This window comes from Synchiropus splendidus, chromosome 1, assembly GCF_027744825.2.
Source record: "Synchiropus splendidus isolate RoL2022-P1 chromosome 1, RoL_Sspl_1.0, whole genome shotgun sequence".
NCBI classification, from domain to species: Eukaryota; Metazoa; Chordata; class Actinopteri; order Syngnathiformes; family Callionymidae; genus Synchiropus; species Synchiropus splendidus.
The window spans coordinates 34,587,632-34,615,492 of record NC_071334.1 but is presented as its reverse complement, the minus strand read 5'-3'; the positions used below and the strand labels follow the sequence as shown (position 1 = coordinate 34,615,492).

The window sequence follows — 27,861 nt, the reverse complement described above, 5'->3', positions numbered from 1 at the left end:
TGTCAGGTGTGCCGTGGGAAATCCAGTTTCAGTTTCACCTCACATGTCCAAAGATGGAGGTGGTGACATTGCATGAACAATTAGAACGTGGTGACGATCTACCAATGTGAGGGGATTACATGGATTCAGTCACGTTCTTCCTATACACTATGGATCTATGCTGAGGTGTCGACCCGTCCATCACTGTTCCTCACACTGAGGCTGGTCAAATGCGCAACTTCAAGGTGTTTTTTTTTTAACCTGACTTTGACATTCGTACACTATCTGAGTTCGTTTGGTAGTTTAAAAGTTGGTTAAAAGCTACTGTAAATGCTGAACCAAATAAATGCGCTGGAACCAATAAAATTGTTGGAGACATTTTTCAACCAATCAACTTTCTGCAAAGTAGCAGCGTGTCAGTAGCTACAATGTTTCACAAATGAAAAGGGTTTTTCTACAGCACAATTGAAGCTTTGGCTGAGGTTTCTTTGGTGGTGTGCCTCAGGATTTTTTCAATGAGCGAGGTGTGCCGTGGCTTAAAAAAGGTTGAAAAACTAGTTTTGCATGACCCGCGTAGATATGGGATGTGGATCATCAGGGTATGGCATGACACACCAGTGTCCACCGAAGCAGCAACTTTGACCTTAACAGCTGTCCACAGTCACAGTGGACACGCATCAGGAAAGGGTTTAATCCCTGAAAGTACTTATTCTTCATCCTGGAGCAAATAAGAAGTCACTCAATGACATTGATGCAATTCTACGTTTTCTGAGGGTCCTAGGAACTTTGATTCTTATTAAAAAAAAGCTCATTTATCTTCTCTTGCTGAGAAAGAAGAAGGGATAAATCACTGTACCTATGTTGATTTGTGTTGCAAATTTTAGATTAAACTTAGATTAAACTCCAGAAAAGCAGTTTCTATTGAACCTAAAATCTGTGTCAGTTTTCAAATCCTCTGTCTAAACCCAGTCTTTCTAAAACCAAACGACGCAGGAGCACAGAGGAGTCAAACATGATCCCTTCCCCAGCCAGACATAACAGTCTCTCACAGCATCATTCAGAAATGAAGCTTGCTCCTGAACACCTCCTCTTTTTCTCGCGAGTCTCACTACTTCTTCTGCTCTTTTTTAAGTTGATGAGCTCCTACAGGCCACTTTCAATAAATATACCCAAATTAGTTTTTATTGATCACACAACCTCACACTTCTGAAAAGGTAATTGTTTCTCTGGGTTTGTTCCCCAGCAATAATTTAGTAAGAACTCTACTTCATAGAGTCCTGGTGGGAGCAATTTTCTCGGGTATTAGCAGCAACAGGATTAAAGATCGATATTTCACCGCATCAAACTTGAAAAATTAGTGAATGGAAAAAAAAGGGTTCATTGAGCTGTAAATATTTCTACATGGCACAGTGATCATGGGGTGAAGACATCTTTTACACATATGGAAGTTTTTGGGTATTCGGGTGTACAATACAGTACATATAATAATACATATAATAATACATATACATACATACATATATATGTATGTATATATATATATATATATATATATATATATATATATATATATATATATATATATATATATATATATATATATATGTATACTGTGTATATAGTACACATAGTACATATAGGACACTACTTTAAGGTATCATCTATAAGTAATGTATGGTTAATAGTTTACAGTCCCTATATAACTTGTAGTTATAGGGACTGAAAAGTCTTTAACCATAACCCTAGCTATAACTACCTACTATGGCTATTATATTATTATTATTAGAAATACGATAACACACCTTATAATGCTTAATAATCCATTTTATTATACAGTTGTCATACCTGATTATGAGCATTCATAACCACTTCCACAAAGCCTTATAAATGCAATATGACGGCTGGTGAATGTAGTAATAATGCATTATAGATGAGACCTTTAAGTAAAGTGTAACCAGAGTATATTTGTCAAGAGGCATGTACCTCAAATACTGTGAGGGAGAACGGGTGTCTCAGATGAGGGTCGGAGGAGAGAAGCACTTTTCTGTTTGCCCCGTTCATGTCCACACTGGACAGAAGGTGCAGCTTGGAGTCCACCCAGTACAGGCGCCGGTTGGAGAGATCTGACACAAACAAAGAAATGAATAAAAAAATATGAGGCAAAAAACAGCAAAATGAGGGAGGAGAGTAGAGCAAGAGGTCACATCCAAAGAAAAGGCCTCGGGTGCGGGGTATATGAATGTCATGGCCCAGCAGCTCCACCATCAATCATCTCGACAGCTGAAGCCTGATGCTGAGAAAACACTGATGTGATTGTAATAATGTCAGCAGACTTCGTGGCGGGAGAAAATATGTGCCCTTGCCTTTTCAACATTTGCCTCACAGATTCATTCTCCACATCCATGAACTTCATCACGGTCCCCATCTCCCACCTCTCCGCGTGTCCAAACCATCTGTCTTCCCTAACTATGACACCAAACAGCTCAACGTGAACTGTCCCTCTGATCATGTATTAATCTCTGATCTTACCGTCACTCCCAATGAAAACCTCAACATCCTCGAATTTCCCCATTGTGGGAAGAAGAATGGCGGCCTAATCTAATCTAGTCATCTGAGACTCTTCTAACTTTGCTTCCTCAGGCTCTGAACAATACAGCAGGGCAGTGACTGCACTGTCCTATAAAGCTTCTCTTTCTCTCATGCAGCTACTTTGACATAGCAGTCATCTCCACCCTACCTGCACCCTCTCCTTCACCAGCTTTCATATTCATCTATTACTCAGTATCACTGACCTCACATGGACAGAGTAACTTCCAAATACAATTTTGCATTTAAAGGTCAAACAAAATGGCAAAAAATTAATTCATAAAACTGTGTTTCATAAAAATTTCATAAAAAAGTGTTTAAAATAATTCACAAAACATTTTTTTAAAGTCAGCAAAAACAACACACCAGATCAAAAGGCAGACATTACATCAGCATGTGAATTAGTAATGATATTAATACACTGTAGGTTTAGTAAGGTCTTAATAAGAGGTCACAATAATCGGTAGCTGCTGTTTTGGTTATCAAACAAAACTATTGTTGATAAAAATTGAGCCTGTATCTTGTATCTTCTTGCGACAAACTATAACTAGTTTTCATATAGACGTGGTGACACCTCAATCCCAGCGAGTGTGGCGACCGCACGCCTGTCGGGCACAGGCAGCAGAGAGGCAATTGGTTGGTAGCACCGAGGGAGTTGAAAGGGATAATGGGAGTTATTGACAAAGCCGAGCGGTCGGCTTATTAATTCCACGTCCTGGAGTCGCAGGCTTGATTGATGAGAGGTGGACACAAAGTGAGCGGCCACAATAGAGAGACTCCTGGCTCCCTGGATCCCTCCCCACTCTTGTCTGTATATCTGTGAATTTATTTTTATTGTGTTTTATTAGCTGTCTCATACTCCTCTCAGTCGGCAGAGTGGGCGGATGGACGATCACCACCTTTTTCACCACCTTGTTTTCGTCCGGCCGACCACCCAAAGTACTCAAACGGTCAAAGAAGTGATTGTCGATTCATACCCAGCGTGATGCCATTGGGCCACTCGATGTGTTCCGACACCAAAACCTGCCGGTCCACTCCGTTCATCCCAGCCTTCTCGATTTTGGCCTCATCACCCCAGTCTGACCAGTACATGAACCTAGGGAAATTTGCAAAGACAAACCCACGGATCATTCAAAACCAAGAATCATTCAAGCATTTTTAGGGGAACCTGGAATGAAAAGTACATACGTTGCATTATATCTAAATTGAGATTGTTCTGGCACATACGTTTCATAATGCCTGCCGTTGCTTAACAGTCAGTTACCCTTTACTGACGCTCAATGCCAGTTCAAGGGAAAGTGACACCTTTTCTGCTACATACAGAGGAGTCCAAAAAAGGGCCAAGTTAAACAATCAGGTGAAAGCTAAAACAAACAGCACCAGACACCTGACTGGTGGAGCTGTGTGTGCTAGTTAGGTAGGAACCAAACCTGTACTGTGGCCCCCAGTTTGGACACCCCTTGGCTACAACAACATAAATAACAACTGCAAAACTGAGTCCAAAAACCCACAAAACAAGCACATTTACTAGTAATCTAGTCACGCATTTGTTTCATTGATTATCGAACACATATACTGGGGGCAGTACTCACTGTTATTAACACAAAAGAACTGGGTACTCTGGGGCCTTCTTCCATTCAGAGGCGACCAGAAGGCATCAAGGCAAGATATACAAGCGTCACTAAATGTGAAGGAGTAGTGATCCTACTTGAAGTATTTTCACCCAGCTGAAAATAAAGTCCCAAAGTCCACCAGATCTTCTGACATGTTCTCCACCTTTCTCTAACTCAGACTCACCCTTGTCGTGGATCCACGGCGATGGCACGAGGCTCGCTCAGCGCAGTCCCTATCAGCACTTTTCTTTTCCTGCCATCTCCTGTGGCGACAGAGATGCTCTTGTTGCCGGAGTCGGTCCAGTAGATGTTCTTGTGAACCCAGTCGACAGCCAGGCCCTCGGGGGAGTGCAGTGAGTCTATGAGCGTCACCTGCTGTGACGAGTCACTGGCCTTGTTGATGTATGCACTGATGGAGTGAGAGAATAAAAAGGTGTGAGAGTTTTCGGAACACAACAGAGAGAGACAGGGCGTCTGGATTTGTTACTTTGTGAAGTGATGGCCGTGAGTGTGTGTGTGTGGAGGTTGTTCCTATCTGAAATACAGGATTACAGATTGTGGAGAACCACCATTCTTCTACATGTCAGGGGCACCCAAACCTGACAAGTCGGTAACAAGCAGAGCTTTTCCACCAAACTGCACCTCCAGGAGAATGAGTCTGTCTGCTTCTATCAGCAGCCGCAACAACAAGCCCACTCCTACTCTGCTGTTTGTCATTCTGCCTCTCAGTCTTTCAGTCTCTTCTCCTCATGTCTCGTACTCACGTTCTGTCCGTTCCGCTTTATTCCCAACTCCAAACTTACTTGTGACATGGTGAATACTTTTCAAAACATGTCAGTGTAAAGTTTCCCTTTTGACAATGAAGCTACCTTCAGAGCACATGATCTCCCATGATTCCAGAATTCCTCATTCATACTTTAGTGCAAGACAGCAAAGGTCAGAAGCTCTCAGAACTAAACACATACAGTTCCACGCTGCAGTAGCTAAAGTTTGCTAAGGACCACTTTCTTGTCTTGGTTTCTATTTCACATTTAAAAAAATGCACTCAGCGTGGCAATCCACCTCTGTACAAACCTATGAGAAACAGCGGTAAAAGTGCTAGAGAGCTACTAGACAATGACTCCCAATGTTCACTCAACCCGGAGCTAAATCGGTACTACAGCTCAATATTCATCTTCTTCAACACAAACAATAGTGCAACTTGTACAAACGTGACATGATCAAATGAGACAGCAACAGTAAATGTACAGTAAATCGAGACATTGAGCTGAGATATTTTGGTAGGGCACGCCACCATGAAAGACATCCTGTATATTCCAGAGTATTCATGTAATAAAAGATAGGACTGCAAAATTAATGAACGTGTTATACTGCAGTACACAATGACTTGAGTTAAGTTGCTCAATGGCGTGATTGTTGACACTCGTGCAGCAGATCTGTAAACAGGAATTCAACCTTAAATTTGTGCTTAAACACAATGTTAGTTCTTGATCCAAAATCCATCACTACTTTTCACTGGTTTTATCCGTCTGCATTACAAGAGACATTTAAAAGGATTAGCACGGAATTTGCTAGCAAGCTCATTAAAAACATTTTGAATTGGAAGCTTGAAGAACAGTGCTAGAAGAGTGTGAAAGCCAATTATTACATCTAGTGGAGTTTTGGTAATGAGGGGAGAGATGAATGAGTCACCAGCTTGGAAACAGATCGTGTCGCTAATTGACTGCATTAGTGTTTGCCACCTGCCGGTCATCATCTACCAGGAGTTCTGGGGCAACACACCTGTTGCTGTCCGGACACAATTTTGCACCAGAGCCAACGACATGACAATAATAACAATGTCGGAACAACATTATTCTCTACTTTACATATACGGTATACATAGCTGGGGATGGTCACCATGTGACAACAGAAAACCATACACGTATACAGTTGGAGTCATCTGTATGTTTTTGGAATGTGGGAGAAAACAAGAGCATCGGAAGGAGATCATACAGAGAAATATCCATTTATATTTATGGCTCATATTAGGTCTCAGCAATGTTCATGCTTTTGACACTGCGCTGCATTAAGATATATCTTTCCGCATCACGTATCCTGGTTTGGTAAACCATCTGTCTTTTTGAAAAGGAGCATTCTAGAAATATAAATATTAGCTTTGTCGAGAGACGGGGAGGAACTCTAGTGTGTGCAGATAATTGATGGCCGTGATTACTGTGGCAGTGAAATTAGAGAGACCATATGGCTCGGTTAAGATGATAGAAGACCCCTCCCACTGCCAGCCACCTCTGAGGTAGCACCCACACACACACACACACACGGCGTATTTCTTCGTGCAGGTGTGAAGGACTTTCACTGTCATACAGAAGGCTAACACACAGAGCGGTCACTGCCAGAAGGTACGACAGGTTGAAGCAGACAACATTGATTCAGGAAGCCCTTCATGACACAATGGTGGAATCGTCTGACTCTCCTCCGAAAAATGTCACGCACAGATACACACACTTTAAAAGAGAGAAAGTCATTTTTTTAAAAAGTTGCCAAAAAACTTACTAAGGATTAAAATGACAGAACCCAAGTGTGTGATACGCCAGGTCGAAAAGCAGACCTATGTTTATGACTAGTCTGATGCGTGTGCCATATCGTGGCTCAGTCGGTGTACAGTACCTGTATATTTTACGATGGAACAGATCACACCAGAACAGCTTGTTGATGGACACGTCCACATCCAATGCCACGGCGTTCTTTAAAGTGGGCACCAGCTGTGAGTATTCATGCTTCAGCAGGTCGATCCGCCGAATCTCATGGCGGTTGGTGAACATCAGGTATGGACTCTTTCCTGTGAGGGACGGAAGAATCAAAAGTTAGTGACCACAGAGATGGTACTTTAAATTGGATCAACCTGTCCAGACACATGGATTCAAAACCACTAAAGGTCATACCAATGGCTGTCATTAGGTCCCACGGCCCAGAAGGTAGGAGGCTGTAGACACACTCGCCGAAGTTAGGTCTTCATCAACAAGTCACTAACTTCACTATCTTGGTCACCCTCTCCTATCCTCTTCATGTCCTCATTCGCCACTACCATGAACCACATCGGTTGTCCCCCTTTCTTTCATGTTCGCCATTCTTCAACACTGCCCATCTGACCCTCCCAAACCTTGTCTTCTCCACAGGTCCCTCAAGATGCAGGAAAAAAATTGCCCCACTGCTTATCAGAACAGACGGCTGTCAAATCAAGCAACACAACTTTGTTGCAAATTGTTTTTTAAAATGTCATCATCATGAGAATGGACGTTCTCTCCTGGAGAGACACATCTTGCAGTCAACAAGATGCTGATGCTCATTCTCAACTCTAATGAACCGTCTCTCAATTTTTGGTTGCATCCATTTTTGATGAGCGTAGCATGAATTAATCATGTGAATAAACCTCTCAAAAGACAAATTACTCCACAGACGTTCTACGCTTGGAACAAGCAGCATTCCAGACTACTGTCACGAAGGTATACAAACTAAGCCAGACTGACTTTAAAAAATAGTGTAGTTCAGGACAACTAGGTCGTGACACATTGGTTTATTTTTAGTGTAAGTCAAGTTTCTGGGTTCTTACCTCTGGTGAATACATTATGTGCTACGTATGTGTAACACATAATGTATTCACCAGAGGCACATCGGTTACCTGGGGCACATTTGTCAGCTGAGGCTCTGTGTGAATGACATTTGCATAATTTGTAAGACAGAGGCTGATATTGATGCATGTATGGCTAAGATTATGTGTGAGGATATAGAGTACTGGACTACAGCAGGAATAATGCTAATACTAAGCAAACCACAGTAAGCCTGAACACAGGGAACATTTCGTACTCGGGAAGCTTGAAACCAGGTTGAGAGCAGAGAGCAGAACAACATCAGCTTTCATTGAAGACGACTCCACATGTCCAGAGCTAATTGACGACCAATTGGGGCATTTTGCATGCTAATGATCTGGTTACGCATCATTAGATGTTTCACAGGAAGCATTGATTTGGAAGCGCTGACGGACTAGAAGCGTGATTAAGATTCTTTTCTCGTCGGTGAGGTGGAATGTCGAACCGTGAGCAGGTGGAAGGAAATCAGTCAGCAGAGACGAGGCATGCGGAGCGAAGACTGTCGCTGGATGGGTCTTGAATTATAGACTGAATGGACTGATCCTGTTCAAAGCGAGAGGTGAGAAGGTGAGGCACCGTCACACCTTCTTTGGTTGAATATCCTAAAGCAAAAGATGCAGGAGACTGCACCACCTTCAATAACCCTCTACGTTTGGTATTTCCTAGTGCTAAGAAGAGAAACGGAGAGGGAGAGAGACAAAATGTATTGGCACTTATTTCACAGTCCAGTCAGGAATGGATGAGAGTAAAACTAAAACAGTACCCTATAGCAAGGTAGAATCTACAATGACAGAGTGCATGCAGTCATCAACTGACAGTGCAGTGCTGCAGTGCTGGAGGCCAAGCTTGGAGTCAAGGCCAATCTCAAGCTACATTGTCAAGGTCTCCAGCTTGTCTTAGTCACCACGAGTCGAGACGACAGCTGTTGTGAGTTTCCACTAGACAGAAAGAAACCACTCAGCTCTTGAAAAACTCCCTCTGATTGGCCCCTACTTGCTTACTTCATACCATATCGCTCACTCAATGAACCGTATTAAAAGTGAGGAAGAAAGCGCTCTGGCTTAGACATTGACACAATCAATTAGCTCTCTGACCACGGTGTGTGTATGTTTGTGTGTGTGTGTGTTCTTCCACATTTTAGTTCCTGCGGTTTCGATCACATTTCTAATCATTTCAGCGCTTCATTTTCCAACACTGATGTCACGGTGTCTCACATTTTGACACAGAAGGTGGTCAGGACTACAAAAAGTCTGGGCTCACAGATTTCCACCATTGTTTTGTCTTTTTTGGATTTGTTTGAAATTGAAAGCTTTCGGATCCATACAATGAATATAAAAAGGCAACTAAAACTAGACTAAAAATCTTTTAAGACATAGACCTGTCAATACCCTGAAAGCCTCGAGAGTCCAAAGATGTAATTAAGAATTTTCTGTTTAATAAATGGGTGTCTCAGTAATGCCTGTCTTTTAATGACAGCCCACTCCGTCATTAACATTTAAAGCCATTTTGTGAGATTTTCCTTTCATTTTGTCAAAGTACACACACATACAATGAGTGTTGCATTGGTGCAGCAGATACATGTATCTACAGCGACATCCTACAGGGCAGTGCCCAGTCATCTCTCAGGGATTGAACATGGAAACTTAGTTGACTTGAATTTTGCACTGCTCATAATCGAGACAAAATACTTTCACCATATTTTCAAAAAGGGTTATCACGGCCGTGATTTTCATCCAAGCTTCTTCTTTCTTTGTCTTTTGTTGGTCAAACGTCTCCATTTTTTTTTTTTTTGGCTGCAAACTTTTCAACAACACTTTAATGAATGCAGCAAGTGTGGCACGCTGATTCCCCAGCAGACTTAATGAATGCTGCGATGCAAAAATAGACACACACACACACACACACACACACAAATACCAGCTGAAAGGAGGGAACACATAATAACTCTAAACCTGGGACTTCACTTTTAATTAGCATCGCTTGTGAAACGGTGAATAATGTATCAGCCGACGCTTAGAGTTCATAGCTTGTGTTAGGGATGAGGGGTTTAGCCGAGACGTTCCTGGAGTCATAACTGAGTGCCCTGCATGTTCTTTCAGGTAACAAATTTGATGACTTGTTTTGTCACTAAAAGTGGATGCAAAAAGTCAACTCATTGAAAAGGTGGAATGATGCATACAGAAGCTTAAAACAATTGCTAAAAAACAATACTAAGACCAGTGAAAGGTCAGAGACATGGAAGTCAGTGTCTATTCTGCTTCTTCTGCATAGTTCTCCTGGCGACTGGCTGCAACAGTTGCACACCCGTGCCATGTATTCTTGAGCCAGGTTTGCCTGAGGGAAAAGGTGTTGCATTCCACACGGCCAGGGAACTGCAACTGGACTGTGTGCTGAAAGATAGGGTCATACACAGGGTCTAAAGTGACTCCTATGGATAGTACCAAATGTCATAACTGACTTTGTGGTCACCGCCTTCAGAATTGTCATGCTCGCATGCTTAATTCCTGGACACACTCAATAACCCTCTTAATAGAAGCTCACTTTGTATTACCAGGTGAAGCATATCCCTTACTTATCCGTTTACTTCCCCAGGTCGTTCAGAACAATGTGGCTGGTCACTCTGAAAGAAATTGCTTCTCCACCACCTGGAGTAACTCTGCTCATTAACGTGTCTGAAATCCAAGTGTCCACCTCTGCTGATGGCTGAGAGCGTGTGCCCGTGTGGGAAGAGTACGCAGACAAATGATGCTTCATTAAATCCACCTCCCACAGCTTCACAAATCAAGCCTCTCTGAATTAGTCGCCACATCATGGTCTGTGGTTGTGAATAACTCTGGATGCCAGGGATAATCTGCCGCTCTTTCTTCCACTGTTGTTCCTCTCATGCTTTATCAAGGACGAGGCTGCTTTCCACTCCTTCCACAGCGACAGAAAAAGCAAACATCCATTTCCCTGCTCGGATGGAGGCTTTCGGTTTGCACACACAGGTTCACCCGGACAAAGAGGCAGCAGCCAGTTTGGCTTTCCTACCACTTAAGTAGAAGAGGTGGAGTTTGTTCTTGGCTCTTTGCTCTTCCGTTTTCAGATAAATTGACAGTTTAATGACCTCAGGACCAACAGATGATGGCAATCACTAGCAAATAATGGACTCTTTGGCTCATATCTTCTGTCCAACGCAAGCTACTGAATTATAATTCACACAAATTGGTGTCGACGCTGGCAATTACAGTTGGAAGCAGCTGCTTAAACCGTGCTCATGTGAAAAGGTATTACAGTGGTGATTTATGGCAGCAACGTCCCTCTATTGACAGCTTTCTGCCTGTCAAGCTGTCTGACTTATTTTCAAAAAGCATTATCATGATTCAACCTTCTCCCCATAATGCACACAAAGGACGGAAGAGAAGGAAAAATCAAGAGACATGAATGAGACAGAAGCCTTCATTCAGGATTAGCCGAGCATTACATCATGACTCAAAGGCAGGACTTAGGCATATATGTGGCCATGCTATCGCCAGCTCACTCATTCTCACTCCCGAATGCTATTTTAAAGTGTACTTTTGCATCCCAGTGTGACCAGTCTACTATCAGTGTTGCACATTAAGTTTGCCTGAATCACGAAAATCTCAAAAGACCACTGGAAAATAGCCGGTATTTGACGCCTTGAGACTGATGTGTTGCCCCAGCATCTCAGCCGACTCCATGAAGCTGTGAGAGTCCCCGGGATAACAAGAGGGGTGAATAATAACAATGACATTCAAAACATTCGAGGAAAAGTAGAAAGAAAATTGAAAAATTAGGCTAAAATGCTCAGACCTTTAGTTGAGAGAAACTGGACAAGATGAAAAGATGTTTGATGTGACAAAAACTAAAATGACATCTTGAGGGAAGGACTGGACCAAAACAAAAATGATATTTTGGCTGTCAACTAGCTGTGACTAGCAAGTGTGTCTGATCTCTTAGAGTGAAAATGCTAAGTGAGGAGGCACTTCAAAGTTCACAGCAACTTGCCCGACCTCCGTTGGGAGGAGGTAGAGGAAAAAAAAAACAACTAAGGATCATCACTAAACTGATGGTTAAGGCGTCATTTCAAGTGGCTTACAATCATCAGTATAATGCTACTCAAAAGCATATTCCGTCATTCTATATGAAAGTTCTTTATACAGTAGTTTGGCAGAACTTTGACAGCTCAAAGGAGGTCAAAAGCTTGGAGAACCCTGAGTGATGTAATCGTCAAAGAAATCATTTGGCTCCACAATTCTCCACTGAGCTGCACATCAGCAACAGTATCAGCGTCTCCAGCAGCAACCATCGTCTGCTGCTCCTCTGAGGATAAAATTTCATCTCCTTCACCGCTCCCAGTGTTTGCTCAGGCCAAGTGGTCCAGACCCAGCTGGTGCCCTTTGGAAGGGGACAGAGCCCATCTACAACGTCCCTCAGTCAGCTTTCCGTGGGGTAAAGTCGCAGCAGCTGGCTGCAAACTTTTCATTAGCGAACACCGCAGAAAGAAAGATGGCAAATTTATCCTAGCACAGATTGCAGAGCAGGGTCCGCATACAAAAGCAAGACTCTCCCACAGAGAGATTAGAGCAGAGGCTGCGACATAGTAGCAACACAGCGGCTGGAACGAAAGAGCACACGTACTGCCCACGCCTCCGTCTGCAACCATCCATCTACGACAGTGTACGTCTTGACTTTTCTAAATGGCCAGTGTCAGAGTGTATTCTACTCACCCACGGCTTTGCAGGCCTTCGATGCAGGGTCCATCTCGTAACCTTCGTAGCACTCGCACTTGTAATCGCCCTTGTAGTTGATGCAGATCTGGCTGCAGGCGTCCGGGTTCTCGCATTCATCAATGTCTGCCAAGAATGACAGTGCATAAAACACCAGTTTTGAGTATTGGACTCGCACTTGAAGAACGATGCCGAAGATGAGAGTATCAGTAGAGTTTGTAAAGTCAAAAATGCAGAAGAGACAACAGGCCAAGCACTTGTGGTGAAGATTTATAGTTAGAAAGAGAGGAACACAAGTGACAACTCTTCAGTAGATTAACTTTAATAAACACAGATCAAGACGGGGGTTTCACACAGCATATATACCAGCCTTCAAATTTACCGTCTGACTTGACAGATACTAAGCACCTGGTACAAGGAACTACCATACTTTTCATGTGCTCTCAAGTTTTATTCTTGTAAACTGTGCAGTGCAGCCTATGCCCAATCTTTTCACACGACAGAATGTGTTCCCGAGCAAGGGACCAGGAGAAAGTTGAACCTCCTAAAGAGTGCAGCAGAATGAACATCCCCCCTATGGTTTTACTTCTGCCAGTACGGTAAAGTAAAAAGGACACAAACAATGTGAATCCGTTTTCTATCAGCCGAAGCCTGAACAGGGTGTAGGAGATGCAACATAGTTCTACTTCTGGACGCTGTGATGTAGCTAGTGCAGTTACTTACGTAATAATCCGTCAGAAGTTTCCGGTCCTTCAGAGCACTATTTACAAACATATGCCGCTGCTTTCATCCTAAATCTGGTTATTTATGATTAAGAAAATCCTCTCCGTGTTTACCTCCACAGGTCTTTTTATCCAGCAGCTTGTACCCAGGAGGACAATCGCATTCAAAGCCGATCCGGCGGTCCCGGCAGATGTGGGAGCAGCCACCATTGTTGTCGTCACACTCGTTCACACCTGCAGACAAGGACGGAAGATAAGGCAAGAAAAAAAAAAGAAAATAAACAGATGCTAGACGTGAGGAAAAAGATGATGTAGATTCATAGACACAATCTGACTCTAATCTGTGGCTTGTTCTTCCCCTCAATAGAAGCAGACCCACTCTCTCTTCCATCCTCTCATGCAGTTGATCCCCTGCTACTTATGTTTTACTACAGAGCAGTCCGAACGCTCTCGCCAGTGTCTCTCATTTCTCTTTCCAATTCATCTGTCTGTCGTTCACAGGCTGGAGTGACGACCGCAGAGAGCCGACGCTGCTGCTTCATTACCGGTTCACATTAAAGATTTAAGCTGGAGGGCTACAGGTGCAGCGCTGGGACTGAGAGATAAAGAGATAAAGAGCTGAGAGGAACTGCTGGGTAAGAATTCAGGAGGTGGATGAGCTCTTGAGAGACAGCACAGACTTCTCTCTTGAGGAGTTGAATCTGAACTGCGTCACACAGCATATCAAGTACATTAACCCAAATGGTGAGCAGTTACGAAAGGCACTTGTTCTTACTGAAATGAGGAAATTATCAAGACTCCCATTATATACAGTCATTCATACCTATTAAGAGCACAACATTTGTAATTTTTAAGCAAATTATGCTTTTTTTTTATTGCTGTTATTTGAACTTCTCTATGAAAGTGGCTGAAATTAAATCTTTGTCACCTTCATCATGGATGTTTTGCTGATGTCATAACTTTGTATAATGTGGTACAACTGGAATTGGTGCGTTGAAAAATGAAAGACACTTTATATGCTTGATTAATCTGCATTATTTTAATTATCTTGGACTATAATTACTTAAAAATAATCTCTTTAAATCCCATCTTTGATTTTCATATTTCTGTTACATTTTAATAATAATAATAACAATAATAATAATAAAGCCTGGAAAAATAATGTCCGACTTTATTATTTATTCTCAGTCTCAGTCTCTATATTTACATCGGCTTGAATGAAGTTGCTTTGAAAGGTGCATTAATTTTCTCCTTGACCATCACAGGTGTGTTTTCCTCAGCCTGCTTACTTCACATGAAGCCTCAGTGCCACGAGAGCAGCGGCCGATGCCCACTAAGTGGTAATTATCTTTGCTCTCTGGATAATCTCCCCACGGCCGCCGAAGTCCGATCACGTCCTCTCGGATAAGATCACACAAAAGGCCGAGCCTATCGTCTCTTTGATCGTAACAAGGCAGTCGAGAAAAGTCCAGATTTTCCGCTGCTTTGATCAAATGAAGCTCCTCTTGCTCAGAAGAACGACCACCCGCATTTGTAGTAGCACTGATCAGTGTGCAGAGAGGAGAGCTGTTAACATGCATGATGCAGCGTGGGTGGTGAGAGAACTGACAGGTCTGGTGTCTGTGTGTGTGTTGCGGACGAGGTCTCACCACACTCCTTGGCAGGTTCGTCGGACCAGTCCTTGCAGTCTTTCACGTTGTCACACAGCTTGTTGATGTCGATGCACTCGCCGTTCTTGCAGCGAAACTGTCGTTGAGCGTCACACTTTGTTACTGTGGGGATACAAAGGGCATGGAATATCAATGATATTACAGTCTGGCATCACTCTGCCCAAGTCATTTAAGTTGATTCCCAGGGACACAGCAAGTTTAGATGACATTTCTGGCATCTTTGGCACTTTTGTGAATCCCAGACATGGAGGTACATACAGGATGTTGGCCACTCCCTGTCTTAATCTAGTCATGTAGCACCACCCTGTCAGTACATCATCTGTCAATGTCTACAACACACTTACCATTTGGGTAAGGAAAGCAGCACCCATCAAAGAAGAGCAGAAAAGAACAAAGTGTGGGAGCAGCATCAACCTTGGTAGGGTGTCTTGGTCAGGGGCTTATCTTTGTCTTCAAACGTCTCCACTCGAGACTTGTCCCTCTGACAGAATAACGTCTGACCTTGTCCACTCTTGTCACTCCCAATGACAACCTCAGTATCTTCATCTCTAAATATTCTCGGTGCTTCCTTGCAGCGACTGTCCTATAAAGCTTCTCTTTCATCTCTTATGCATCGACTCAGCAGTCACAGTCGTCTCCACCTCTTACACTCTCCCACTCTCTCTTCTTCTCCATGTTCAAGAGAGGGTATGTGTAAGACAGGACAGAACCCAGGTACATTGTATCCGTAGCAACTGACCTACGTTTTGATAGATGTGCACTCATCCACCTCTCCAAACTGATCATAAATGTCTAGTGCAACCACATCTGGACTATTATGACTTGTAGGAATGGTGACAGGTACAAAGATTTGATGTTAGAGAGTGCACATTCCGGCATGAGTTGCAACCTTCTACAAATACCCGCATTACCAGACATAAGTAACCAAATTGAAAACTGAAACAAACACATTTTCAAACACTCTACGGTGAAAGAAATAAGTCCGACAAGAGATTGTCATGTTTGGAATAACTATATGATACTTGAATCCCACTGCGCGCTGAATACATAAAAGAAAAGCTTCATATCATCTGCCTCTTGCTAATGTTTGCAAATGTCCTGATGTGAGAATCATCCTTTTCATGACTGTGATGAGCAGATGTTGTTTTAATTGACTGTTTATTGTTGTTTTCTGGCTTGATTGCCTGCTTGCTCATGCTCTCCTTGGAAAGCACTGCCTGCAATGATTCTGGCTCCAGAGATTGTTCTTATCTCCCCTCAGTATTATGTATATTTCCAAGCTACCAAAGATGTTTACAATGATTTCACAAGGGTTTTTCAGCCAAGATGAAACAAGACTTGATCAAATTGACAAACAATGCAGCAGCCAGTAAATAAATGCCTTGGCGCTCTTGAGCAATATTTACCGTTGACACATCCAGCTTCATCACTGTAGTCAGGGCAGTCGTGGACTTTGTTGCACTGTTTGGTGCCATGGATGCATGAGCCGTCACCACACTGGAACTCATCCGGGCGGCATGTGAGCAGAGCTGCAGGACAAAAAAAACCCAGAAATTTATCAGGAGTATTACGACAAATGTTGGAATGTAAATACAGAAACCTTTAATAATACATCAAGAACATCTTATGAATCGTCTTTAAGAGCTGTCGTGGATTTGTTTGTGGTGGTTTATTTAAGGCATTCATCTTTTTTAACTGGCTCTTAAATTATTCATTTGTTGTGTTCTGCTCCGCCAAGGGAACAAGGCAAACATGATGGATGGTTCTGAAGTGCTGTAGAATCTGTGTCAGGAAATATAGAATGAGATGTAAATACACTAGATAGGAGTGTAGCCTAATGACCCCCAACCAAGTGTATTTATGAAGCAAGGCGGGTACAAAGAACACTTTTGAGGGCATCGGCATTTCTGCACGTTTCCGCAAAAGCTTACGGATACGGACCAAATGAAGCAGTGCCACTGGAAACTGTGGGGGGCAGTGTTGCTGTGTATGTCTCTCTTACCTCACCTTATACAATGCTGCCTTCTGTCTTATGTGGAACAGGCACATTATCAAATACTTCTTCCGCAGTTGCAATGTGGGTTTTAAGGTTTGTTGTTGTCATAAACATTTGACCGTCTGCCCCCAGTGGATGTATAGTTGAACAGCAATACCAACGTAGAGAACGCATGGAAGTTTGTGATCAGTGATGGTAATATCGTTGGAAAAGGACGGGTACATTTTCAGATGTAACGGTAACAGTAGTGGTCCTCTAACCGGCCAGCTATTGTCTCCAACTGACTCTTTTGACTCCACTCTTTGATGGAATGAAAGACTGACACAAGAATGCTCAAAATAGACGGACAAATAGAAGAAAGAAATAACCAAAAAAACAATCATGAAGACTTCCATTGGCTGAAAGAGAAATGGCTCATTAGCAGGGGTTCAGCAGACAGGAGGACCACGTTAAGTCTTCTTGTCAGCAGCAGGATAAGAAAAGGAACAAGAGGGGCAGAAGAAAGGATGGACGAGACACTTCCTCCTGCACCCCACCAACCAACACCACCTGCGAATTTCACCTGCTTCAGCAAATCAGCACGATATGAAGACGGACGCCTGAAATGAGGTGTGAGCAGTAACTAGGAGACATGGCACAGATACGTGATGATGCTCGCATCTCTCTTGTCGCACCTCCCTGAGCGGAACAACTGGGCTCATTTACATCACAACCCCGATACTCCCTGCTCCACTTCTGCCTCCGTCCGCCCACAGACACTGATTCACATTTCAAACACCCACCGGGTGTGTTTTTAGAATGCTTTGCTGGACAAGGTTTCTTTGAGGGGCAGCTGCCTTTGCAACACAAATCTGTCATGAGGTTTCAACTTCATATAGACCACTTTGAATGACAGGCGTCGCTCGCTAAAGCAGGACCGCACAACAGGAGCGATATCACAGAGGAGAAGATAACTCACACACTCACACCGATAACTCTACTCTGGCGAGTAGAAATAAAAGACAGAGTGAGTGAATTGATAAACGGAGATCAAAAACTGAGGGTTGAACGCAATGAAAAGAGCACAGAAAACAGATGTGGAGGGGCATGACGTCTTAAATTCAGACTTATGGTCTAAATGTTGACCATTTTAGCTGACAAACACTGCATCTCAGCCATGTTCATCATAAAAGCTGACATGTTTGCACCATATTAAGCCGCCGATTGTTCCACGCTGGCGTCTACATATTTGTCCCCGTGTACAAGCATGTGAGTGAGTGGGAGGTGAATCAAAAAGCCCATCTGTTCTCTTTGATTCGGCTCACTAGTCACACACTCACTCAGCACTTCTACCACTGCACTAGATGGATTGGGACCAGTGACTCATCCTAATAAATTTAGCATCGATCATCCACCAAAAGGATGAAAAACATCCATCAAAAACTCATCAATTTACATTTCAGTGTAGGCAACGACCTAGAGATTCTGTGAGACAGAGACCAAAAACGCTTCCAGGATTTGATAAAGGCTGTGTGAGTGTTGTCGCATCCAGAAGTCTGAACAAAACTTACGGCAGTTGGCTTCATCGGATTTATCCTTGCAGTCAGCATCCCCGTCACATTTCCAGTTGATGCGGACGCACTCTCCGCTGCCGCACTGGAACTCGCCGACAGGACAGCGAGGCTTCTGGGCCTCCGACCTCCAGTGACAGCGCTCCATGGACTCGTCCGATTTGTCCTTACAGTCGGGATCGCCGTCGCAGCTCCAAAGTGCCGGGATGCACTCGGAGTCGTTGCAGCGGAATTGGTGCTCGCCACACGTCGGCGCTGAACACTTCACCTCGTCGCTGGCGTCGCCACAGTCATCATCGCTGTCGCAGACGAAAATTGGTGCAACGCAGTTTCCGTTGCGGCACTGGAAGTCCTTTGAAGGGCAGGCTTTCGCATCTGTAAGAGAGATTGGTTTTAAAGGCAGCAGCTCATAGGGTGCAAATAAGCTCTTCACTTCTCAGAAGATACATTTAGGCTCCTCTGGGGAGACAAAATACATGCACACATACAATTATCAATCCAAAATTAAGTTAATGAGCAGAATGCAACTGCTGATACTCTCGAAACTCTATGGAGTTTCCACCGAGAGCAGACAAGAGCAGGGGACGTGACAGGTTTGTGGAGCGAAGAGGAAGTGATACAGACAAAAGTTAGAAAAATCAGAAGTGGAAGAAGTTGCCAGTTCAGCTGGAGGGAAAATAGTTCATGAATATTTGAATCAATATGAGGAAACTCGACAGCACTCAACCCTGACTTGTCAAATCAGACTCAATTCTTTAAGACGAAACAGAACAGCCAGAGTTTGGACAATGACCTGAGCACCTAAGAAAAGTACTTTAACTTGGGGAGCCGAAAAGCCACAGAACCCGAAAGATGTTGCAGCTCATGATCATGTAAGTCACAAGCATACAAGTAGCATTTTTCAACACAAAGTGGTTGCCAAGACGTTAAGTACAGAAATTCAAGCCAAACTCCAGAGAGCACGCTGGCACTTGTCCCTGGCAGGCAAATTTGTCATTTAAAAGTCTCAGGAAGAAATTAAATAAATAAAAATAATAATAAATCATTATTTATGCATTACCTTTCAGACACAAAGGGTGACAAGGTGCTTTACATAAAAAAACAGGATTAAAATCAATACAGGAGTCAGGCACGGTAAATAGAAAGACGAAGAAACAGTGAGGAACAGAGATAACAGTCGTGCACAGGGGTAAGTAAAGCATAGCCAGCGAGGATAAAATTCCCCTTGGCAACGTGGCAGTACATAGATAACACCACATAAGAAAATCCATCAACAGATTTGTTGCTCGATGTTGCCAGGAAGGTGTTTTGATGTTTTGTTCCATTTGTTGTGCGCAACAGACCAACAATATATACCGGTATGTTTGGTTAGGTTCATCAAAACGGCCAAACTAACTTTGTTATTTTATAGCAACGTGTAAATTAAATGTAATGATAGAAGTTAGCCATTCATTTTCTTCATCTCGCCTTACTGGGAGACTGTCCCAGCTACCGGGGGTGAGTGGTGCAGGAGGCCTTGGACAGGTCACCGTCCACCAGAGTGCCAATGCCTGTTAAGGAATCACCTTAGAGATAGACGTCAGTCCAGCATCCTAAATTGATGCAACATTTGCTACATGCAGGGCACAAACTGCAAATTTACTGAGTAAAAATTACAGATAGGAACAAGTGACATGAGAAGAAAATTAGTTTCACGGTGATGGAAACAGTCTAGTCGACCTTCTGGAGTAAGTCATATTTGCTGACCTAAATGTGCGCCTTGTGATAAATGTAATTTTGTTCCTGACAGGGATGTAATGATTTCAGTTGCACACACCTAAGTTGTGAGTAACTTCTCTGTGTTTTGCCATTTTATAATCCTTCTCGTGATTTTGGCGTGTTTCTTTTGATGTGCCGCTACTCTCTGACCCCCCTCTTCTCCCGTCCTCCTCCTTCAGGGACTCATTATGATAATCTGCCATTGGATTCTCCACTCTGGAGTCAGGCTACACTCACATCTCTGTAACTCAATTAACTTGAGCCCATTAACAAAATTCACCCATGCTCTTGTGGCGTGGGGTCACATCAGGTGCGTAGACGCGACACACTGCCTGTAGAGTGCACTGTGAAATCTAGATTTAAAAGACATCAAGTAATGATTTCCTTGGGGAACTAGAGCAACACCACACCAAAATTACTGTTCAGTGATATTAGGTGGCTTCTCAGGTAACAGGAACTAGTCAAGCCAGGAAGCACAAGAGAGATTAAGAGTGTGGTATTTTGCAAAGAAGTTGAGACAAATGCAAGAATGAGCCAAACTAAGTTTCGCTGAAGCAGAATGTTGGGGGAATTAGTCAAGAGCGAGGTGGAGGAGAAGGTGAAAAAGTCAGCATTTAAAAGGACAAGAGTGGGGTCTCAAAATAACAACAAAAAAAGGACTTGACGAAAGTCAGAAGTGAAATGTGAAAAACAGACTGATTTGAATAAGGGCATAAGAATTCACTTCCATAAAACAGCCAGAAAAATATAGTCAGCTGTGAGGGAAAAAGGGGCATAAAAACACACTCCCACACAAGCAATGTAGCATATCACAAAACAGACAGAAATCTTCTTTAAAATACTTGAGGGTTGAAAAATATATTGATAACTACAGTAAAACAGAAGGCATAAAATACATCAAAATGGGAGGAGGGAGGAGGGGAAGCATGAAAAAAATGACGCAAAGAAATCAACGTAAAAGTCTTCCATAATGGACCAAAACCACCCAACACAGTACCGCGAGAACAGGGATAACTATTGCTAGGACCATCCCTTGCTAACAGCTAACCGCTAGTACCTGTGTCATGGTTTCACTCTACAGTATCACCTTTTAAAACCAGGAAGCCGAGGTTTTGACAGGGTTCATCAGACACGACCGCTCGATAGGTCATTTCAACAATCTCAAATTGCTCATCAGTAAACCGGGACTGATAACATCCCCGCGGCAACCTTGGCCACCCACAGGTGATTGTTCAAGTCGAGGTTAAAGCCGCCTCGCCATCCGTCCCCACGGGACGCCGGGACAGCTCATAGATGAGGGACAGAGATAGGGGCTTATTGACCAGCAACCCAAGGACAACAGGACTTTGCTCTACACTTTCTCCCAAATGCAAAGTGAAAAGAGTTGATGTTTGTGGAAACATGGTTGTACGAGCCATTGTGGAACAATCCGATCAGCTCGAGCAACCAGCTAAGCTTCTGGAAATGAGCAGGACCTACAGCTGCCTAGCAGAGCTGGACTTCAATCATCTGAATAGCAACAACTAATATTCAGCTTCTATACAGGATATGAAAATAAATCTGTCAGAAATAGATCACAATTCCTAAAACAGGAAGAATATGATGCAAACAATAAGGTGTCATGGTGCATTGATGTGTAACATTCAGACTGTACTTGACAAAGGATGAATGACAAACTATTAATACCAGTTAAGATGTGACTTTTGACCCTGGACAGGTCAACAGTCCATCACGTACGAACAGATGTTCGAGGCACTGATTCACATTGGCAAGTTTTTGGACAGCGGGAGGTACTCAGAGAAAACCCATGAAGGCTACAGAGAACATTCCAACTCCACACAGAAAGGCACCATTTCCAATCCTCACTCAGAGTTGCCTCAAGCTGGAGTCTGTCGGTGTAAAGGTCGTTCATTGCTCTGAATTCGTCACTTCTTGCTCTCTGATCAAAAACGACGAAGACAGATTCTTCTTCTTTGAAAACTGAGCAGCTAAAATAATTCAATAACTGTTACTCTTTTCCTTCCAGCACTTTTGACTGGAAAAAAAAATATGGCCAATTTGCTTTGAAGTGTAGTTTGAGTTTTTGCAGTGGTGAAAAGTCTTTGAACGTTGGCAAAAACTGAACGCCGATCGATTGCATTGATTCATGAGAGCTGCACCGCAAAGTACAATATTTTCATCTAAGTCTGACTTTTTGAGAATTCAGGAGTCAAACTAGAGAAAACAAATATAGCTTTGATTTAATTCTCAAAAAGTCACATGAGAAGTTGACATTCCTTGAAATGCAAATATTGCAAGACAAGTAGACAAGGCAGGAAAAAAGAAATACAAAATGCTGAAGCATTTAATAGTTGCCACAAAAAATAAGAGGAAATAGGACAAATAAGACCAAAAAAAGTGTAAAGTCTAAGAAAAACATATCTCTGAAATTATTAATAGAAAAAAAACAGCTTCATTGAATATAAATGACTTTTTGAAGACCTTAAATGCTATAAAAATATAATTGATGTGAATTGTGGAGTTATTATAACATAGATAAATCAATTCAGAGAAAATAACTAGTGATTGTTGACTTTGAACGTCTCAAATTGACATTCTCTTCTTATTTCTTCAGTTAGAATCGTGAACATGTTGTGCTTTGATGGTTTAATTGTACCACACTTAATAATAGAACCATCACTTCCTCCTGTTTCTGCCAAAATACATGATGTGACGCCATTCTGTCTAGAAACTCCAACATCAACCGATACATATGTGGCTTTTCTGCAAGTCTGCTGTCCCTGTGATGAGCACACCATCTCTTCAGCGCCAGAGAACTGAGCTGAGACCCCGCGGGAGGTTTGCTGGCGCAGAAAATGCTGATGTGCGTTTTGTTTTTATCTCTCCTGCGACGAAACAACATCTGCGTTTGTTTAGAAGATGATTGTCAACAAGCAGGAAAACACTTCTTTAATTCAAAAACAACATTTCTCATGTTTGAAAACAAGCTGTTGTTAAGGAATGAAATGACTTCCGGCTGCTTTGTGAGTGAAGCCTGTTGTCAAATGAGCTTAAATATTGATGTTTTCACCATGTTGTGGCTGTATGAGCTCACAGATAACTGATAGATTGTCAACTAGACTAGACAGCCCCTGACTGCCGTCTCTGACTGGATGATTCTTACAGTAAGACTGAACTTTTCAGCAAATGTAGGTGCTACGCGGCGAGTGTAGATGAACACCAAGCACACAATCGTCCATTTGGGTTTGACCAATCACAGCCGATAAATGGTCCTACTTTGGTTGATCCGTTTGTGTCAAATAAATCAGCACTTTACTGTTGTTAGGCGCAACGCCGTGGTCCCGCCGGCAGGAACGGCTTTTACTCACCTCTTGTGTGTGAGCGCAGTGGAGCGGTGACTAATGCCACCACAGGTATCATCATCATATTTGGTCAGCCGGAGCTTAAAAAAGAAGTGCCACTGGGCACACAGTGAGCCTCTTTGTGAGGCGGCACTCCATTACACCCCACCTACGCACGCAACCAGAGCAGTCAAAGGATTACAAATGAAGGAGAACGTAATGAAAAAACATGTGGTGTGGAAAACGTGGGTGATACAAGATGGACCACAACACTTTTTGTGTGGTTGTGGTTTTTAATCATGTACAAATAATAGCATTACTGCGCCGGTGCATTGAAGGACAGTGCGAGACTGAAATTGCCGTCGGCCCTCATCCCTCCCTCTGCCCAGCAGTTAAGTACCAGATAACACATCCTTGGTGAGCATTGATCCGGCTCCACTGAGGCGCCGCTTGATGTGAAAGGTTCCACAGATCCCCGCAAGAACACGGACAGTGGAGTGTTTCTCATTAAATTACAACTCACCTTCAATTGGACTTAGCAACCGTTGAATATCACATTTTCAAGTTACAAGGGCCCTTATGACCAATGTTTCCCTCGAATTTTTCACGTGTCTGACCAAACACGCTAACACTCTGAGCAGTCCCTAGGACCACGGTGAGTGTTGTAATAGTATAGAGTGTAATAATAGTATAATAGTGGTGGGAACAATTTACGTAATTCACATTGATGAATGGAAAATATGTGAAATTTTAAAATAAAAAAGGTACAAATAAAAGCCTTTCAACTGTCTTTGAATTGTATACATTATTACAAATTTGAACATACATAAACGGAATAATAATGCCATATATTCAAAACATACATTGAGAATCTCTGAATACAAAAAGTAAACTAACTTCTGTCATTGAAGTCACATTACACCATTGAAGGTGCTGGTTGTCAAAGAAGTTGTACCAACTTTTACAAATATTTATCCTTTCTCAAACTGTTGTCTATTGTGAGACTTAATTTTGATTCAAATCAAATCGAGACAGAATGCATATTTGTGACTTGTTCATGGTGCAATTTCAAAAACAAAAGAGTGGCGAAGTGAGCTCCGCAATCTGACAACACACTCCTCCAGTAATCAGGCAACCCGCTCCACCAGTCGCAGAGGCACGGCACCATAACTTCAGCGTTGACAGCACTGTCCGATGACCAAGCAGGAGCAGGTTAACCCCAGTCAAAGATGATTTGGACTGTCTGACCATGTCTCACATGTCTGTTCTTTATTTGATCACTTTCTATCATTGGCTGGCTCTGTCGTCGTGGTGATGCTTCCATGTCAAGTGTGCTTAGTGAATAATATAGAAAACAAAAAAATGTATACTGTTCAAACAAAAAATTCTAGATTTTTTTCCTTCTGATTTCGAGCGAAAATCCAGAACTCGAACGTCCCCGAAAAAAGCTGGGAAAAACATAACGTGCGCGGAGCGATCAGCTGACCCACGACACGCTTTACTATTGTGTATAACGCAGGCTCTGTATGCAGACGTGTCCCGTTAGCTACATTTACTGACTGTTTTTTCTTCATATTGAGGTGTAAAACCTTTCCTGTCTCCACACTGGACCGTGGTAGAGTGTCACAGGGGAGGTGCTCGCTCTCCACACCTCCGAGGCTGGAGCGTACACTCCAGGGTTTGATGTCCTGTTGTGGGCTGGAGCTCAGACAGGGATGAGGCGAGTCTGGGACAGAGCGTTACTTGGTTTATCACTTTGTCACAGCCAAACTGCACAGAAGCGCACATTCAGAGCTGGACGCACCGGGCACCTCTTCACTTCTGGAGAGACGTCACTCACTCGGCAACCCCTCCCACATGCAGCGGCCACACACATAGAGGAACAGCGCACCTGCAGCAGACACTCTACATTCACTCCTACAAAAGACTATTTTAAGGCTTTTTCCATTCATTGTAATGGGAAAATGGGAAAAATGGATTCAGATTTCGAACAATTCGCTTCTCGAACGGCCGTATGGAATTTATTGTGGTTGAGAACCGAGGTACCACTGTATTGTCAAAATATAAATCACAATACAGTTTGTCCCCAAATCAGCCCTAATAAGTACCTGCAAGGTAAACCCACATCAAATACCAGGACAACCCAATAATTGCGCACAAAACTACCTGGTTGATCTAATTTCACTGCAGGGGCTTTCATTTTTCCACAACTAAATATTCTACTCCATTAAAAACAAGACCTCTGCCTTCCACTTGACCTGTAGGTGCAAGGTCAACCAGCATATGACACCACAATAAGAGACCACCGATCAGAGCAATTCCATCTTGACTCTTTCAAGCAGAAGCAACCAAATGCAAGGTGGCCAAGAAGGAGGGACACACATGCTATGAACTCCATTAACACCGACAGTACTACCTCCAGAGAAGGCATTATAACTTGAGGCCTACACTTTTGGGTAAGTGGGCCTCTATCCTTGGCTAATAACTGACTGACTGCAGACTTGTGAGATTCCCTGTCACCCCAGACACTGAGTCCTTGACAGAGATTACCAATAATTTTGCATGGAGTTACGATAGACAGCTGTGGGCATCCAGGTACGACAAAGGAGGTGACTGAGAGCCCCACACGCCTTGTCATAGACAACAAAAAAATAGGAACTCTGATTCATCCATGCAACCATAATCCAATACACAGCAGGCAAAACCCTATGTCCTTGGTTCAAAATGGATCCTTAGAACAGCTCAAGAAGCTTGTGCAGGTTAAGCTTCGATAGACGATTACAAGGCAGCAACCTTGACCCTTACGCTGACCCTTTTTCACAGACTTCCAGGGATGTTGACCACGCTAAAGGAATTACTTTCTCTCAGCATGTCAGAACAGTGACCAACAACACAACCACTTGTCAGACACATGTAACTAACGCTATTCATGTGGAGAAATGTAATTACTTAAACACTTAAGCGCATTAATTGGTGTGTGAGGAGCTACAGGGTTCTGTGAGGGAACGAAGCCTGGATCATTCTCGAGGAGGCTCATCTTGTTGAGAACAATGAAATGGTTTGAGAAAGCTCTTGCTTTACGCAAACATGAGAAATACATGTTTTACCTCCGCACACATCCCCCAGCGCTTGCTGCCAGCAGCCCGTGTGTGTCTAAACGATTTGAATTTTATATTAACATAAATTAAAAGCTCATAAACTTTCTTCCCAATGTAATAAAGAAGCTCTCTTCCTGGATCCATGTTTTATTCAAAACATGGATGTGCTCAATTAGCGGTCCTAATTAACATTTGCTGTACTGCAATTGTAGCTGCCGAGGGGCCGTCAGTAGGAGGTGGGAGGAGGAGGGAGGGGTCCGATTTAGAAGGAGGGGGAGATGAAAGTGAGGGGTGGGAGTGAGTTCAGGAGATAATGTGGGTTATGATAACTGTGTTCTTTTTTACATGAGATAATGCAAGTTTTGTTCAGAAAGCTCAACAGCAGTGGGAATTAGGGCTGAACGATTTTGGAAAATAATCTAATTGCGATTTTTTTCTCTCAATATTGCGATTGCGATTAACTGTGCGATTATTTTTCAAGGTCCTCTTCTCATGTATTTTACAGCAAACACAAGTAACAAATCAATCTGCATTATAATAAACCATATGTGATTCAGTGTATATATAACTGTTCTTCCTTATAGGCTATTTTTATGTTAAGATAAAGGCAAATGAAGCATGAATTAAAATGAAAGATGGTTTATTTGTCTACTTCTGTTTCAATTGTAGACTTACTAAACTGATAAATCACACAAACTAAAGTGCATATTACAACAATAATGCAAACCAATATATGTGAAACACGTCCAACTCTTCATGTAAACGTAGATTGCACTTTTTAAGCACTGTCTGAACATAAAAAGCCCATAATTAGTAATAAAAAAAGCCGATTGGACAATAGAGGTCACATGACGACCAGGAACAAGTCACAGGCACATATTGCCGACACTTCTACGAGTGCGCATCAGTTTCATTTACAGGTGCGAGAAGAGGTGCAAAAGGGTGCACGCGCACACGGATCGTATTCGAGAGTATGTGGAACTTATGCACCGGTTTTGGGGGTGGTTGAGGTGGAAAACTTAGCAATGTGTCACAATTGCAGTTTCAAGAGCTTGTGTTTAGCCACTTGTATCTGTGCACTTAGAAAATGAAGGCGAAATTACTTTTCGTGTTTGTATGAATGTAAATCTTCTTTTTACATGCACGTGCCACGGGGTTTACGGATGCAAAT

The 27,861-nt window shown here is 42.8% G+C and overlaps 1 protein-coding gene across 4 annotated transcripts in view; it reads right to left on the bottom strand.

Moving 5' to 3' along the window:
• The window catches only part of lrp8 (low density lipoprotein receptor-related protein 8, apolipoprotein e receptor), a 140,416-nt gene that overhangs the window by 21,151 nt on the left and 91,404 nt on the right, over positions 1 to 27,861 (bottom strand). For all 4 annotated transcript variants that reach the window (XM_053881480.1, XM_053881489.1, XM_053881495.1 and 1 more), the window contains exons 5-13: positions 18,494 to 18,868; positions 16,354 to 16,476; positions 14,927 to 15,049; positions 13,392 to 13,511; positions 12,556 to 12,681; positions 6,846 to 7,017; positions 4,363 to 4,587; positions 3,543 to 3,661; positions 1,963 to 2,102 (exon numbers count right to left, since the gene is read on the bottom strand). In XM_053881480.1, coding sequence (XP_053737455.1) covers positions 1,963 to 2,102; positions 3,543 to 3,661; positions 4,363 to 4,587; positions 6,846 to 7,017; positions 12,556 to 12,681; positions 13,392 to 13,511; positions 14,927 to 15,049; positions 16,354 to 16,476; positions 18,494 to 18,868 — 1,523 coding nt within the window. The remainder of the gene's footprint in view (positions 1 to 1,962; positions 2,103 to 3,542; positions 3,662 to 4,362; positions 4,588 to 6,845; positions 7,018 to 12,555; positions 12,682 to 13,391; positions 13,512 to 14,926; positions 15,050 to 16,353; positions 16,477 to 18,493; positions 18,869 to 27,861) is intronic.